This window comes from Marmota marmota, unplaced genomic scaffold, assembly GCF_001458135.2.
Source record: "Marmota marmota marmota unplaced genomic scaffold, marMar, whole genome shotgun sequence".
NCBI lineage: Eukaryota > Metazoa > Chordata > Mammalia > Rodentia > Sciuridae > Marmota > Marmota marmota.
In genome coordinates, this window is record NW_026000093.1 from 15,269,866 (window position 1) to 15,285,600 (window position 15,735).

The window sequence follows — 15,735 nt, forward strand, 5'->3', positions numbered from 1 at the left end:
ATGTGGAGTCAGGTTCTATTTTAGTCACGTTAAATTCCTAAATTCCAGGATCCTTAGAGATGATGTACATAGCCTCTACATAACAAGTGACAGTGTTTTTAAGAAGTCTTATTTTGGTAAGCATCACTATTCACCAGTGTCTATTATTGTCAACTTCCAGTTATATGTAAGATTCTAATTTTTGCTAGGCTATGAAACTAATTGTAGCCAATAAATGTGACTGGAAGTGATGTCTATAACTTCTGGATCAAAACATTTGCCTGTACTTTTGGGTCAGGGCACTTTACCTTCTCATTTCTTAATGTATTGTTGGAGATGATGTGTTTGAAATCATGGCATCTTTAGATAGAAAAGCCTCATTCAGCTGGCCTTCTGGAAACATTAACAGGAACCCCCTTCCAACATAAACTAGGCATGTGGTATGAACAAAATACCAATCTTTGTTGTTTGAAACTAGTGGGAATTGCTCATGATTGCAGTGTAACTTAGCCCATCTTAACTAGTACATTTTGAGCAAGGTAATTATTCTATGCTTCTTGAATTACCATCTCTTGTATTGATTGCTGATGCCATTCCTATGAAATTTGGGGGTTTATTTATTGTGATGATAGATAAATCTCTATTAAATTTCTTAGCAACTGACTGACTTTAACAATGATTCACCTCCCCGTGGCAGCTATGAGAGTACATTTCGTAGATCTCAATCTACAAAGAATATAATCAACCAAGAGACCCAGCTCCTGTGCTCTAAAATCCATCATTATGTTTGTTTGGAGCCCACGGGCTACCCCTAACCTAGGACCAACTTCTTGAAAGATCTGGGATTCCTCTCACAGCCAACTTTGGCTCAAGGACTTCCTGAGGATCTTGCCACACCTTCCTTGGATTTTACATTAGTCTCAGTCCCTTGCACAGTTGCTTTCCTGCCTCTCTTGTATTAGAGATCAAATTCACTTTGCAGTCTGATACTTTTCTCTGTTTGCTCCAATCCCTCCCTATTTTCTCTCACACAGGAATTTTCCCTAGTAAAGTAAAGCACATTTAACTAAAATCTGACATTTGCTTTTTGAAGAAAAACTCTCCATGTCCTAAGTAAGACATACCAATTCTTTCTGGATTGCTTATGCAGTGATAAGGTTTACTATTCTAGAATTATTCATTTTCTTTATAGCCCAAAAGTTTACAGCTAAGAAGATGCTTGGAGAGCTGACCTGGAGTTTCTCAAGGTGTAGACCAATTGTATCAGCATCAGTTATGGTACTTGTTAAAATATGTCCCAGACCTGCTCACTGAAGTTTCAAAGACAGGACCAAAAAACACAGATGCATAAATCAGCTCTCCAAGTAATTGTTATTGCATATTTCAAAGTGTTACTAATTAATGTCACATAGAACTAAAATCCAGTGAAATAAAGAAAGCAATACAAATTATTTGAACAATTAAAGTAAGAATTTGGTCTAAAATACAGCTCTTCAGATTCCAATGTCTGCACATTAACTACTTAGTGTGCCATATTATACCAACCATGTTCTAAAACTGGAAACATCTCTATCCTGATAGCTTTAGTTGATTTGAGGTAGCCAGAATTTATAGGAAAGATGTCTGACCGGTTTGGCATACATGGAATCTATCATTGTCTTGGAAAATTTAACAAAGACCTTTAGTCATTTATAAATATTTGGTCAAGATGGTGGCCAACTTTTGACGAATAAACTAGAGAGACATTGGTACTTTTCCTTTAACCACAAATATAAACATAGTTGATGATGTGGTTTAAAGAAGAACTTGAAAACTACATCTAAGGGAGTGTTTGGGGACAATTCTTGGAATAACTAGTTGATTCAATTTTTATTTTAAACATTTTCCTTTGAAATAATGAAGTCATAAAAAAGTTGGTCTACTTAGGACTAGTTTAAAACTAAATTAGATTTGGTATACACTGCTAATCAACCCAGTAAAACCAATTGACAATTTGTTTGGTCTAAATTAGTTTCACTTACAGGCCTTGTAGAAAATAGGATGTAAATTGAAAGGAATTTTGACAATGGAAGAACTAGACCATTAAAATAAAAGACAGAAAACTAACAGAAAAGTGAACAAACCTATAACTTATCAGAAATATATAAAAATGGAGAATGAGGATCAAATCAGAGTTTGGATGGATACTTACATGACAAAACTTACATGGAAGTCAAAAACTGTGACAAATTGAAAGCAAATGGGTATGATCAATAAACACAAAAGTCAAGCATGACTAATAAACCACAATTGAGACAGAAGTTAACATTTTGGAGTCTAAGTTTAAAATGAGCTAATATTTTCCCCAATTGAGTTTCAGATTTGAAAGGGTTAAAAAAAGATTTGAAGTGAATGCAAAAATATTCATTGTTACTGAAGGAGTAGGGAAGTAGGATCTACAAAGAAAATATAAATGTACTGGTCTTGTTTTTCCTAAAAAAGCCAAATGCAAATCTGTTCTTGCTCTGAAAAAAAAATCCAATTGTTGGAATGAAAACACTTAAAAATAAAAGGACTTAAATTTAGAAAGTAATTTAGTTAAGGGTAGCAGAAGGTGTAGTACTGGACAAGACCATAAGTGCCATCACAATAGGGACCACATCTGTTCCATTCATCATTGAATATTCAACACGTGGAACAGGGCCTGGCACCTAGCAAGCACTCAAACAGTGAAGAAGAGAGCAAACAAACCTGTTTTTATCTTTGAAAAAGAAAGTTTAGGTGTCAACCATGACAAGAAGAGGTTAAAATAAAAGATAATTCAAGTTCTTCCATGGACATGATTCTGTGGTAAGAAACTTGGGCATTACCTCTAGGATTGATAGGTATGTTCAGTGTTATTAGCCTAGTCTCTGACTGTACTGGATACCATTCTCAATTAAGATAAGAGGAAGGAGAGAGAGGGGTGGGGGGAAGATAATACAGGAAGATTTTATTCACTCAAAGGACATTCATGGATTTAGAAAATGTTAATTATTGCAGAAAGTTATTTGCAATAACAACAGCTGGAGTACAAAGAATAGTCTGTCATTTTTACCAGCCATTTTTAAATTAATAATCCGCTTGTACCATGCAATTTCATCAAGCAGATTATCTGATAATAACTGCAGAAGAGATGGGTCCAAGCCACAGCTAAAGTTGATTTTAATTTTTTACAAAACCATGTTTTACATGTTAACCACAATCCCTAATATGGACATTTCTTTTCATACATAGTATTTATATACACACCATGAGCTTCCTTTCCTGATGCTTAGTGGACATTTATAAATATTTGTGTTTTCTGAATTGAAAAGTAAAACATCTTTATCTATCTATCTGCATAGAATCAAACCTTTTTCTTTTAAATATATCCAATTTTAAAAGATCAGATATTGAAAAAAGCCTTATTGGAGTTCTTGTAGCCAATCTGTATTTATCTGACATTATCAGGATAATGAAAACAACTGCTATAACTTAGGTCTGAGAATTGAGAATGAAGTCATCAGACCCAGGATGTCCAGGGAGTGGAGGAGCTCTCTGATCTGGAAAATTGACACTACATAACTCTGGGAGAGTAAACACCTTTCTCCACGTAATGTTTTCAGAGTAGCCTACCCTTCCATTCAAAGCCCACCTTTGAATTGACCTGACCCAAGTTCTTGGGACTCTACTCCTCATGCTAATATTGTGAACTTCTGAGAAGTATTGATTGAGTTCAGAGTAAGGATCCCGTCTTCCTAAATTTATCGTGAATACTACTTGGAACACTGAAATCAGTAAGGGACAATTTGCTAAACTAAGTTTATTTTTCACATATCACTGTTTTTCCTTTAACATTAAAAAAATTGATAGGAGGAAAATATGTTACCCAACAAGCACTACAGTTATATTAATTCTACCATTTATACTATGCATAAAATTATATTTAAAAAATAAACTTTCTTTCCCAAAATGAAACAATTGGGAAAGAAAGGTTATATTTCTACCCTTCAAATCTGTATGGTTAAGAGTTGAATATTAAACTAATACTTGGCTGATTTGATTTCCAATAATTTCCCTGTCTTTCTTTGAAGAAATACTCTTTTTATCAATATCTAGTAATTCCTGAGGTTTTCCTAAATGACTATAATATCTTCTGCTGAAATATTAAAAACAAAATTGAAATCAAGTCCCTCCTCTGTCCTTTCTATAAAAGAATCTCAGACTTAATTTATCCCCCTTTGCCCAAATTTTCCTTGATAATATCATCTGCTTATGACAACTAGGCTTTTAAACTTTTTAAAATTGTTCTTTAATATAAATATTTTCCCTGCAGTTGGCAACTACCAACCTTCTATTTTAAAGATAATCATTTCTAATTTCTTGACATCTCCATTTTATTCCTTTTAAAGCATTATATTTTCAATTCCTTCCCAGCCGTATTTCTATATTATCCTAGTTATTTAGCAACAGCTAATAAAAATTACAATGACAGGTGGGTCTGAATGCTAGATAAAAGATCCTGAATGTGCTAAAATCCCTGTTCTTTCTAAGCTGAAGTTCATGCTTAGGGATGATTCTCTCTCTCTCTCTCTCTCTCTCTCTCTCTCTCTCTCTCTCTGTGTGTGTGTGTGTGTGTGTGTGACAAGTATTAAATTCTATGTTCATTTCATCTAAGAGAGGATACAATTATTGTGGCTAATCCTAAATAAACACGTGTATAATTAGTTGCTGCATTATATTTTATTTCCTGTAAATATATTGTTTAGATGAAGAGAAGTGAATGTTTCCATGAGTTCTAAATAACAAGAGGAAATTAGGAGGAGTGTTTAAGTTACAATATATTGCTCTTGTATAAATATAAAATAATGGTTTAAAAAAACCTTTCCATATAAACTTGAATGGTAAATACTGGAATTTGCTTTACCCTTTGGACACCATCTATTGGACATTTGAGATGGATATTCATTTTCCTTCTTTTTTTATTTTAAAGAATAGAAAATGGCTTTTTAAATAGAAAAAAAAATTATATGTATTATGCATTTTACTTAGAAGTTGTTTTCAAATCTGCAATAACTATTTGAAATATAACATATATAACATATAATATATTATATAATATATATATAAATATAACTATGTTGTGGTATTTATTCTCTCTTGGTAAAATATGAGTTTATTTAGAAAGAATTTTCAGCTAAGTAAAATAAAATCTTTTGGTTTTTTAAAAGAATGCTTAGGATAAAACATAAAAGTTCTAAAATTTTTCTTTTTTCTTTTCTCTATTTATTATGCCATGAATTTGGAAATGTATTCTTTGGAGAAGTAGCTTTCAGAAGACAAATGTACCTATAGGTATATAGAATTTGACATTTTTGTTCAAATATTTAAATTGATTTGACTTGTTTTTTTCTATTCCAGCAAATTGTGAAATTATGTAATTTTTAAATGTTAGCTTATTATTCTCACAAACCTTATAGATTAATGTTATTATAAGAATTTTCATTTAAAAACTAAGATTAAAATAAGTGATAATAGACAGCTATTTCATTCTGTTATCATGAAATAGACAGAACTTTATTTTAAAAGATTTTTAAACAACCACATAATTAATAGAAGCATTTTATTACATTAGTACTGATAAGTCAATAACAGTCTTCATGGCAAATATTTGTGTGCTTTGAAATAAGTTATTTTTAAATTCACAATGTTGAATTAACACATCTATACATTAATCAATATGTACCCTATAATACATAACATTTAGAAGAGTTTTAACTTTTTAAAGTCTCCATTTCATTTGAGAATGTATTATTCCATATTGAAAAACTTATTTTTAATGTAAATAACACTTCTTATGGGTTTGTACATGTTGTTACTATATATGTGTATCTGATTATTTCCACTTACAGTGGGTTTTTTCCAAGAATTCTTTGCACATTGGGCTTGTATATAAATTCATTAGGAAAGTTTCAAGGGCAAAACTTGTGTTTATATTATTGTGAAATAAAATTTTCAGCTTCTTTCCCAACCATAATTCACCTTCTTATCCCCAAATTTAAAGTCGGAAGAATCTGAGTTAGTCATCAAAACAAAGCAACAAAACAATTCTGTACATCAGGTTTTAATTTTTTAAAATCATCTTAAAAAAATTAAGCAACTTGTGGTGTTGTCTTTAATTTCCCCCCTTTATTAGATATTAGTTATCTACAGAAACTAGAAAGCATCGTTTCCAACTGTTTAACACAGAGCTTTTCCACTGAGATTTGCAATTTCACATTTCCATATAAAATTCAAGAAAGTGAAAAATGTAAACTATACAAATGATACTGAAAACTTCAAAACACTTACTTTTCATTACACTATAGAATAGAAGGTAATCGCCCAAGGATTTCTCAAAGTCAAAATCATGTTTCCCTTTCAGAAGTAGAATAGGATGAGAGCTTTTAAATTTCACAGATTAAATGTTCCTAAGAGCTTAATGTTTCCTCTGCTTATTGAGACTTGGTACCATCTGGCTTTTGTAACTGATGTGCTGCCTCTTTGCGACAGCAGAGGGAGCTCTGACACTGTTGACACTAGATAGCTCCCGGTGCATTGCGCTAGCTTCTAGTTCCCAGGAAGGACACGTACTATTTCCCTGGAGGGTTGTCCTGGAGTATCTCAACGGGTCAAGCTGTTCCTAAATTATTCCGAGAAGCTTTAATTTCAGACCACTAGATGAAAGTTGTGATTGTCAAAGGACTCCCATGGCACGCCACGATGAAGTTTTCCAATTGTGAAGACTGGGTTGTTTTATTCAAAAACTGCTGAGTATAGAATTTCGTAGCAGGAAAAATTATAATGGGCATTACACTGGATGGTTATTTTAAAGATAAACTGAAAATAGTTTTAAAAAATCTAGAAATATTATGGATTAATAAACACTCTGGATTTAATTTGGCAACCAAATTACTAAATTGTGTGTTCGTTCTCTTAAGTGGCAACACCCGTTCACATCACATATTTCATTTCTATTTAGAAAGTAATTTAAAAACTGATTAAGTTTTCTGAAGCTTGATTTTAGGGCTGTCTTAAACAGGTAGGATTAGGCAAGGGGGATTAGGTGTATTCTTATTATATAATATAAATTAAGACAATACAAGCAGGACTGCTTGGCAACCTTAGATCCTTGTTGCTTTGTGGAATACGCAAATAGGCATGGGGATATGGATGCAAGACATCAAGGAATATAGGAAGGAAATGGAAGCTTCTGTGATAACGTGTGATGCTTTAAACCCACTTCAGTTTCCAATAAGTACTTTTAGTTGGCACAAGAGAAATATTCCCAAATTCTCCCCCTCTTTGAGTGGCTTCTTTTTGCAACAAATTTCACCCACTCCCCTCCAAATTACATGAAATTGAACATATATTTAAGTACTGAATGGCTAGGAAAGACCTAGCTCACCCATTTCTAAAAGTAAAGCACAAACAAAATCAGCCCTGAGGGAGAGCATGAGGGATAGTCCTCTGAAGGTATTGTTCCTGGCCATTTTTATTTACTCAAAAATTTGATATATCTCCAATGCTCAGGTGTAAAGAAAGGAAGATAATGCAGACATCTCTTTTGGGCCATTGTCAATGTATCCCATTTTTATATCCAGATCAAAATCTGTGTTGCTGCTTCTACTGCCCACTCTGAATCATTTTATCTCAATAATTTTAATAGGGTTTAGGATTGTGAAGTTAGAAACAAACACAAATAAACATGGAGTATTCTCTTTCGGGATCCCAAGCTGACTACAAAATGGCTGATTTCTTATTTCTCTTTTGCCTTGCCACTTTGATTCATTAGGTAGGCACTTAAATTTTTATTGTACATACTTAATACTCTTGATATCTAAGTTAGGATGATGAAATAGCTTGAGAAATTTAAAGATTTATTGACTGTATCCATACCGACCCTCGACTCCTAAAGTAAATCTTCTTTGCATGGGATTTTGTAAACTACCCTGTCTCCGTCCGCGGAGGTGCGAGGAGGAGGATGCTGTGGTTGCTTTTTCCGCAGTGCGGGTTTTAGGCCTCTTGGCCCTGCAGTGCCTCCCGCCGGCAGAGATGCGCAGAGCAGGTTCCTGAGCGCGGGAGAACTCAGCCGGGCTAGGGCCTTCTGGACCCATCTAAAGGTTGCCCTGCTGCGAGCCCTGCTGAGAGCCTGGACCTTGGTTGCAGGATATATTGGCTCCTGTTGGGTCTCACATAATCAGTTCCCGTCCCATCCCTTTCTGCTAAGTGGAGACCCACATGGAGATTCCTTTTGGTGACCGTATCAGCACTAAAGATCCGCAGCTGATCATTTTATATTTCCGTATTTAAAGGAAGATGATTTAGGGAAGGTTAAAAAAACCCCTTCATTCTTTTTCAAACTCTTTCTTCTAGGTTTTGCCCTCTGCTTAGGTTCGGGTTTCAGCTTGAAATCAACTGACATCGTTCCCGAATATAAATATACTGTCTGTAGGTGCGTACCTACATGAAGACATAAAAGTCTTAATCAAGCTAGGGTGTATTATTTCGGAAAAATATTGTGTCGCTGTATGCGAGCTTTCCCTCTGTAAAATTTTTATTTCGTGAATTACCTAATATCCGGTTATTCTTTGGGGTGAGGTGAGACGGTTCTACTGCTGTTCTGGTTTAATTACCAAGGGACGAGAGAACCCGGTCAGCACCACGGACAGCGCCAGGCGCAGAGGGCGCGGCCACTTGGAGCATCCTGTTAGCTCCTTTCCTTTGTTCGCAGCCCCTGCAGGCCAAGGCAGAACAAAGACATCTATCAAAGCTCGCTTTCTCAGTTTGGTTTTTCTTTGGCTCCAAGGCTGTGGTGTGGAACTATTATTTCAACACAGTCCACCTCACTGGCTTCCAAATAAATTAATTTACTGAGTCCTTCTAAAGTTTTTGACCTGGCCCTTTTTCGCTTCTACTACTCCTTTGACTGGTTTGGCCTTTATGACGGTGCCCAAATCAAGAAATTACCTTGGCGTTTTAAAGCGAGGCAAGGCGGATTTGAGAAAGGGAGAAGTCAAGGGCGGATGGGGGGAGGGGTTTCGACCCACACTCAAGGGTTGAGCCATTTGAGGTTTCTTGCTGAAGATGGTTAGGGCGCCATTTAATGCTATACCTCTCTCTTCTATTTTGTTTCCCCAGTTTGGCCCAGGACTGCAGACAATCACACCCCAGTTTTGAAAGAGCCAGTGCTTTCTAAACGCTTCAACTCTCTAGAATCTTTGTAGGAACGGGAACTACTGCTCTCCTGACAGCTGTCAATGAAACCCCTAAAATCCCCCCCCCCCTTCCTGGGGATTTGCCTGCGGATTTCCTCAGCTCTTACTGGAAGGCATGACCCTTTCCCTTCCGAACACTAGGTTAGCTCTGTTATCAATGCGAGGGTCTTTCTGTGGTAAAGGATGAGTTCATTCTACCACCCTCCAAAAACCCCTTCGATTGCCTTTCGCCCTTTCTGATTCTGAGACGCTCTGGTGTCCTTCAAGTGAAGCCATAGGCTCCGCTCTTGGCATTCACCGCGTGCCTTAATTGTATGACATTAAATCAAGGTCCGCTGTGAACACGGAGGGCAGAGTCTCTGATCTTGATCCGGAAAGTAACTGACCCTCTGCGACTACCACACTTCTCTCCCTGCCCTTCCCCCTCCCAGGAGCTCTGAGACCCTACCCCCAGAGTCATAACTCACAAGCCCGTCTCCTGTCTCAGCTCGCCTCTTGCCACATCTGTCAGAGCCGCTGTTAATTAGTCTGTTCGGTAGAAGTGTAGACGATGCATGTCTGCGTATACATATGCATATATCTGCATGCCATTTACAGCACACCTAAAAACATACATTCACCTATAAATCTAGTTTTCAAATGATGGCGTGGATGGGAGTTAATTACCCCTCTGATACAGATCTAATTTCGTAATCCTGTTATTTTCTGAAGGCAATTAACCTAGATAGCTCGCTTTGAATCCTTCCTAAGACACTCGCAAGGAATGGCAGGTTTTAAAGCATCGCGCCATTGCGTGTTCTGCGGCAGAAACCTTTGTCAATCACTTCCTGCTGTCGGGGGGAAAAAATCTAACATATAAAAGGAAAAACAAATGTGTGTGTGTATGTGTGTGAGATAAAAACGCAAATACGCCTAGTCTCTGTGTCCTCTGATAACGTTACCGCGGTTTAGGTTGGGATATTTGGGGGAAAGATGAGAATCCAAGGGCAAGCTGGGTCATCTTTCTTTGTAATGCTGAAAAATTAACTCAACCGCACCTGCCTAGTCCCGTGAGAGCTGGGCGGCCCATCTGGTCTGGCTACGGTTTTGCTGCAGAGAGAAAAGGCTGCTCGCTAAGGCTTCCCCACCGCTGCGGAACGCGGACCTTGAGTCTGGGCCCGACAGGCTGCTTTGGTTCAGGGGAGCGCAGCAGATGCGCACTCCTCAGATTGCGGCAAGTCGGGAAGCTGGTAGTGCCTGGGCCGGGCGAAGGGAGGGCGAGCAGGAAAGAGGAAAGGGTGAGGGGAGTTGACCTCTACAGGAGGAACGCTCCGCACAGCAGGCTGGAGGCAGCAGGCAAGGCAGCTCTTTTCACCGAGTCCCCTAAGGCGCGGTGGGCCCGAGGGAAAGGCCAGCTCCGGATGCTTCCGAGGAACCGAGAGAGCGCTGTGAGCCAGTCTTGTGCAGAGACTCCAGAACGCGCCCCTGCAAAACAGAATCAAAGCATAGAATTAGAAAGGGAGGCGGGAGAGAGGAGGGGGAGACTGGCGAGAAGGGACCCGAGACCCGAGACGGGAGGGAGCACGCAAGGGAGACAAGGTGAAGGAAGGACAGGACCAAGGTAGGCTGGGAAGGCTGGTCACGACCTCTGTCCCCAGGCTTCAGCCAGGTGTGGAGAGGACCCCGCAGCGCGCGGAGCCCCAGGGCCCGCAGACCTGGGGGTGGCGTAGTAGCTGTGACCACAGGTCCCGGCTGCGGAAGCTGCGAGGAGGGGGGCCATGCGCCGCGGAATCCGCTGCCTCCAGAGAAGTGACTTCGGAAGCTGGAACCCTGAAAACGAGTCCTCGGATGGTCCTCCAGTGCAGTCTCAGCCATTCGCGCATACCGCGCCCCCTTTCCCTAGTCTCACCCCCCTCCCTCGGACCACCAGCCGGACCCGCACTCTCCAATCCCCACCCCTTCTTGGCTTAGGACCCTGCAAACTGCAAGTCTGGCGAGTCCCAGCAAGAAAATCGAAACGATCGATGAGAGAAAGAATTACATATACCCATAGCCCTAGAAATCCGAAGGAGAAAGACCTGCTAGCCCTGCTCAAACCTGCAGAGGACCCAAGCGTTTTCAGTCGCTGCTCAGCGCGTTCGCGGAGGAAAGAAGAAGCTGAGAGGCTTCCGTGGTATAAGGTGCTTTAGGGTGGGAGGTGGGGGTTGGGAGGGGGTGGGTCGGAGCGGTCCGGTCTTTCCCCCTCGCTTGCTGATCCAGAATTAGGGATTAATGGCTCGCTCCAGCCAAACAAATAAGGCATCTGCCTTCAGCACAAGAGGATTACACGGGCTGCTGACGTCACCAGTCAGACAGATGTTGGCTCCCAAAGTCCTGAGCAGCTCGCTGTGTCCTTGAAACCAAAGAGCCGCAGAAGGCGCGCAGCCCTCAAGAGCTGCGCCTGGGTACAGCAAAGGGCGAGCGCCCTGCCCTTGTACACCCTATCCGTGGCGCCAACACGGTGGCCCAAATATAACCCCCTAAATCTAGTGCCCTCAGTCTCTTAAGCTCTTCCCTCACAGCTCTCCTTGTCATTGCCCAAGCTCGCTCAAAGGAAGCCAAAGTCACCATTCTCAGTAGACTCCTTAAAATTGAGACAGTGGACCACCCTCTCGACACATCATCTAGAACTCACGATATAAGCTCCTGGGTTTTCATTCTCTCACTCTAAGTAACAGTAAAATAAGCACCTTAGGCCGGACAGAGCCCTTGCTCCAGATGAGCCCCCCCCACACACACACACACCTTTTAATTATGTGCGCAAGCAACAGAAGCAGGGCTTATCTGCATCTTCTCTTCTCAACCCTGCCGCCATCCTTTCCCCAGACCAAAGTCTAGATTTATGCTTAATCTTATCACAAATGCCATCCCGGACAAATGTTCCTTTCTAAACAATGACTCTCTTCCAATCCAACCTCATCTCAACCAGAACCCTGGGTCACCAGTGAACCACTGGGACCTCACCATGGTCCTGATCAGGACACTATAAAATGTCATTGCATATTCTTTTCAAGTATTTTGAAGACATTGTTGTTTTTTTTAAGCGCGGCTGTCCTGTCAAAAACATATCCAGCTTCTAAGTTTAGAAATCTGTATGTTCAAATAACTGCAGTTTCATTCTATAGCCAAGTTTGATAGATAACGACCAAGAATTACTTTCTTTTAAAACAACATCACTTTACATTATGTCATCTACATTTAAATATAAACTATTTTAGTTTCTCTACTCTGTATATTACTTTTATTTTATATGAATTTTTACATCTTTACAGTTCACACTGAACTCAAGATATAAAATAAGGCAGAATAAACATGAAACTGGAAGTTCAAATGAGCAATTTTGAATGTGTTATATAACCCCCAAATGAAATGGTTTTTAATGAATTTCACTTCTGAAAAGGAATAAAGGCAATTCAAACAATGTACGAAACAAAATAAATTGCTATCTAACACATTGAGCCAATCCTGTGTCCCAAATTGAATCAATACATATGGAAAAAAAACCTGTGATTTTGTCAGAAAAAAACCCAACAAATGTTTGTCCACAACACTGCACTGTCAGTTATAGACTACAATGCCTAGCCAGGAGTAAAAGGAGTAGCAGGATTATATCTCCATTCATATTATCCCTGTCTATCAAACTGGCATTTAATTTTTCCAATTCTATGCATTTATAAATTCAGTCACTGATAAAAATCAATTTAATTTGCTCTAGTGTCATTCAGCTAATGCCAGTAAAATAGTAAAATTTCTCTATGCCCACTCTACTCCAAGGCCTTATAAGAAACAGCCTATAGCCAGAAAAGATGTATTTAAGTTTGTTACTTACCAGTAACAAAAGGTAGACTTCATCTTACATTAATTGGAGAAAGAACATGTACTATTTAAGACAAGATAAAAACTGAATATACAAACTATTTTCTTTGTTACTTGGTAGAATAAGTCTAAAATGCCATGTTTTGAAGGGTTTTAATTTCTTTAAAAAATCATAAAGATTTTTTTCACCTCCTAACATGTTCTGAATGTAAACTTACATTCTACTCTCTCAAAATTTTACTAGAGTCCTTTTTGCTCAGTGATTTAATATCAGTTCGCTGTCCATGGTTTTGATCTACATGAAGGCTAGTGGTGCATTTTGAAAAATGAAACTCACAATGCTTCTGCACAAATCTGACTCCTTAACATTTTAAGATAATGTCAAAGGAGGGAAAATACTATAGGCCTTAAATTCTCTTTCCCATACAGATTGTTTTCATTTTCCCCCTATATTTACCACCAAACAGAGTACAAGAAGCAGATGGGGAAAGTTTGCATTTCATTATTTTGAACTGACAAAAATCACCATCCCATGTAAGAGTCCAAAGAACTGCAGTAAATAAGGAATAATATTTGTCAATCTGCAATTTTCCCTTTCTCTCTGAATTCAAAAAAGTAATAAATAGAGACATTCTTGTATAGACTTGGTTATCCACTTTTACAGTTTAGTAAGTGCAGAAAATTTACAAAAATGATGTGAAGAAAATAGTCAAATAATCCTTTCAACTATCTCTCTATCTCTTTATCTCCATTATGAATGAATATATACATGCAATATAGAAATCTCTCTCTCTCTCTCTCTCTCTCTCTCTCTCTCTCTCTCTCTCACACACACACACACACACACACACACACACACATATACAGAGAGAGAGAGAGAGGCATTAAACTGAATCCCTCTTTTAACACCCTATACTTCTCCAGCAAAGCAAGGAAGGCACATGCTCTAGCAGCTAAGGTCACTTATTAATTCTTCTATTCCAAATAATGTTTGATCTTTGCTTTAGAAAAACAAAAGATTGACCCAGTAGAATAACATTTACCCTTTCCTGGGGTTTCCTGGAAGGGGTGAAAGGAGAAAGGAAACAAAACAAAACATAAACACTTCTCTCCTCCTTCCAAATATTTTATTGTTTTTCCCTCTTTTATTTCCCCCTTCAGATTACCAGGCCAAGGATGTGCGAACATATAAATACATATAAACAGACACCCATTTCCTGAAACCCTGAGAGCTGCTGCATCTTCTAAGGGCACAGATCTGCACAAATTTTTTGTTCTAATACAAGTATCCCAACAGCAAGAAAACAGGCTCTTAGTTTTAAACGAAGATCAGCATCCACACCAGGTCACCGAGGCCGAGCCTTAGCTAATCACACTTTTCTGGGCATGAGAAGGCTACTTTCCAAAAAAGTGTTTACAACTTGGGAAATCCTTGTACCGGAAGAAAATGGCCTAAACACAATAGGACTCGCCATTTTCTCCTTGTGAAGCACAAAGCGCTTGGCGCTGCCCGCCACACAAAGAAAGCGTGGGCCCGCGGAATTCTTGCACATTTTCAAGAAGCCAAAAAATACCTTCTCCAAACCACAATTTCTACCACTGGGCATTCTCTGACACACACACACTCTTTCCCACCTTCACTCAGTTACTCCACACAAGAAGATCCTCTATTTGAAATGTAAATAAAAGACACAGCGCTGCTAGCGAGCGAATTAAGCCCCGCAAGACTAAGTGCCTAAAACCCAGGGACCCGGCTTCGGACTCCCTTGGGCTCCATTCTAGATCCCGGAGGGCTCGGATCTCCTCCCAGTTGCTGAGATTCCTGGTTCCAACTTCATCCCGTCTCCCAAGCGCCTAATAGCCCAGGAGCTTAGGGATCTCTGTGACCTGATTTCCTTCCAGTGCCAGGAGCCAACCTTGCAGCCCAGAGCTGAGCTAGAGGCTCTCAAAGATGCTCACTACGCGGGAACCCCTCCACTCAGTGCCGGCTGCCGCCGCCCCCCAACCCCCTCCCGCCACTCCAAGTCACCGCATCCTAGGCAGACACTACCCTGTTTTGCACGCCCACAACGGGCGAAACACTTCTGCTCACGTGCGAAATGTGCAAGCTTCGAGGAAGCCCCTGTGAATAAAAACACCAAAACACAAGCAGCGGCCCGACTCACAAAGCGAACACTCCCAGCCCATCCGGCGACGCAGAACCCAGATAATGCTGGAAAAGATAGTACTTACGGCCAGTGCGCGTTTGAGTAATCCGCGTGTCAGCATGTGTGGTTGGTTTGTTTTTAAAAAAATACCTATACGTCTCTATAGATTTGCTTTTATACATCTTCCACCGTTGAGAAGGAACGAAAACAAAAATCTTGTAGTCTAGCGGGGATGGGGGAGGGGGATGGAGATTTTCATTGTCTACGCTCTGCACACGCAGCCCAAGGAAAGACGCTCAGTGCCGTGTGGGGCTCCTTCTACTTTCTGCTTGAAATTCAGAAGCTTTCAACGCAGTAAAGCAGGGGTTTGGTTCCCTCCCTCCCTCTGCGTCTCTCCGTCTCTCTCTCTCTCTCTCTCTCTCTCTCTCTCCTCTTCTTCTTCTCTCCTCTCCCCTCCCTCTCTCTTCTCTAGCTCGAAGTCTCTCTCTCTCTCTCCTCTCTCTTCACTCAACAGCGAG

At 39.7% G+C, this 15,735-nt stretch overlaps 1 protein-coding gene across 4 annotated transcripts; it reads right to left on the bottom strand.

Moving 5' to 3' along the window:
* Positions 1-8,184: 8,184 nt before the first annotated feature.
* On the bottom strand, positions 8,185-15,675 carry LOC125610563. Of its 4 annotated transcripts, none has more exons than XR_007340564.1 (3): positions 11,313-15,064; positions 10,862-11,045; positions 8,185-10,700 (listed from the first exon to the last, which is right to left on the bottom strand). XR_007340564.1 is itself a non-coding variant. In XM_048783006.1 (2 exons), the coding sequence occupies exons 1-2, from the start codon at positions 11,088-11,090 to the stop codon at positions 10,531-10,533; spliced, it is 399 nt and encodes a 132-aa protein (XP_048638963.1). In that variant the 5' UTR covers positions 11,091-15,056; the 3' UTR covers positions 8,185-10,530. The 4 variants fall into 4 exon arrangements, 1 of the variants encoding a protein (XP_048638963.1); XR_007340565.1 differs by having other exon boundaries at positions 11,294-15,064; XR_007340563.1 differs by lacking the exons at positions 10,862-11,045; positions 11,313-15,064 and adding an exon at positions 15,303-15,675.
* Between the last annotated feature and the right edge of the window lie 60 nt (positions 15,676-15,735).